The sequence below is a fragment of the Nicotiana tomentosiformis genome, chromosome 1 (assembly GCF_000390325.3).
Source record: "Nicotiana tomentosiformis chromosome 1, ASM39032v3, whole genome shotgun sequence".
Classification (NCBI taxonomy): Eukaryota; Viridiplantae; Streptophyta; class Magnoliopsida; order Solanales; family Solanaceae; genus Nicotiana; species Nicotiana tomentosiformis.
The window spans coordinates 29322496-29324490 of record NC_090812.1 but is presented as its reverse complement, the minus strand read 5'-3'; the positions used below and the strand labels follow the sequence as shown (position 1 = coordinate 29324490).

The following is a 1995-nucleotide window of genomic DNA, read 5'->3' as shown; positions in this document are numbered from 1 at the left end:
AAAGATGTGTAGTAATCGTAATTTCCTCTTTCAAATACGTCTCATTTTATTAGCATTCAGCTACTTGGAGCAGTTAGGTGAATTTGAAGGAAAAAAGACTTTTTAAAATTATTTTAAATCATACTCTCCAATTTGTCAAAACGATCAATATTTAGGACCCACTAGAGTAATACTTTCTGTGAGCTGAAGCCATGTTATGTTTTGCCTAATCACCTCTCCTCAGTACTTCTTAGGTCTGCCTCGACCTCTTCTCAAACTCGCCATGGTCGACCTCTCACACCTCCTAACAGGAGCGTCAATGCTTCTCCTCTTAACATGCCCAAACCATCTCAGCCTCGACTCCTGCATCTTGTCCTCCACTGAAGCCACTCCCACTTTGTCCCGAATAACTTCATTCCTAATCCTATCCCTCCTGGTACGCCCACACATCCATTTCAACATCCTCATTTTTGCTACTTTCATCTTCTGCACCTGGGAGCTCTTGACTGGCCAATACTTTGCCCCATACAGCAGGGTTGGTCGAACCACCACTCTGTAAAATTTACCCTTAAGTTTTGGCGGCACATTCTTATCACATAGCGTACTGAAAGCAAGCCTCCACTTCATCCATCCGCTCCAATACGATGTGTGACATCCTCGTTGATCTCTCTGTTACCCTGTATAATAGATCTGAGATACTTGAAACTAATTCTCTTGGGGATGACTTGAGTATCGAGCTTCACATTCACGTCTGCTTCAAGGTTCCCGTCACTGAATTTGCACTCCAAGTACTCTGTCTTGGTCATGCTCAACTTGAAACCTTTAGACTTCAAGGACTGTCTCCAGACCTCCAACCTCACGTTAACCCCACCTCGTGTCTCGTCTATCAATACTATATCATCTGCAAATAACAAGCACCATGGCACCTCCCCTTGGATGTGCCGCTTCAGCATGTCCATCGCCAGGGCAAATAAGAATGGGCTAAGAGTCAATCCCTAGTGCAGACCCATCATAATCGGAAAGTGTTTTGAGTCTCTTCCCACAGTCTTCACCCGAGTCTTAACACCATCGTACATATCCTTAATCATCATAGTGTACGCTACCAGGACGCCGCTAACCTCCAAGCACTCCACAGAACCTCCCCCGGGACTTTATCGTATGTTTTTTCAAGGTTAATGAATAACATATGCAAGTCCTTATTACACTTCCTATACTACTCTACTAGTATCCTCACCAAATTGATAGCTTCCGTCGTCGAATGACCCGGCATGAATCCGAATTTATTTTCAGAAATAGACACGATCCTCCTCACACTGGCTTCCACCACCCTCTCCCAAACCTTTATAGTGTGGCTCAACATATTTATACCCTTGTAGTTGTTATAATTTTGGATATCGCCCTTATTCTTGTACAATGGTACCATCATACTCCACCTCCATTCTTCGGGCATCATCTTTGTCTTTAAAATAACATTAAACAACTCAGTAAGCCACTCCACGCCAGCTCGGACCACATTCTTCTAAAATTCCATCGAGATTTCATCTAGTTTCATCGCTCTACCCTTGCCCATCCTCCGTATCGGCCTCTCTACCTCTTCGGCCTTAATACGCCTACAATACCCAAAATCACATTGAGTCTCTGAGTGCTCCAACTCTTCTGTGTAATGACCCAATCGGTCATTTTGACTTTTAGAACCCCGTTGCCTTAAATAAAACTCCAAGTATGTGCTTTTATAAATTATGACTTGCGGGAATGGTTGGTTCGAGATTTGGAAGTGTTCGAGTTGAAATCGGAATACTTGGTTCCTTAAGTTGGCCTTAAAATGCTAAGTTTGACTTTGGTCAATATTTTGAGAAAACGACCCCAGAATAGAATTTTGATGATTCCAACAGCTCCGTTGGTGATTTTGGACTTAGGAGCGTGTTTAAAATTTTATTTGAAAATCCGTAGTTAAACTAGGCTTGAAATTGCTAAAATAGGAATTTAAGTTTGGATGTTTGACCGGGGAGTTGACTT

General features: G+C 42.6%; 2 protein-coding genes across 2 annotated transcripts; both read right to left on the bottom strand.

Annotated features, from left to right (window-relative positions):
• Window positions 1-219: 219 nt before the first annotated feature.
• Window positions 220-606, bottom strand: LOC138905101 (uncharacterized). Its single transcript, XM_070193605.1, has one exon. The coding sequence runs from the start codon at window positions 604-606 to the stop codon at window positions 220-222; it is 387 nt and encodes a 128-aa protein (XP_070049706.1).
• On the bottom strand, window positions 603-938 carry LOC138905093 (uncharacterized). The gene has a single exon (XM_070193602.1). It carries the CDS (start codon window positions 936-938, stop codon window positions 603-605), a length of 336 nt encoding a protein of 111 aa, XP_070049703.1.
• Window positions 939-1995: the final 1057 nt, after the last annotated feature.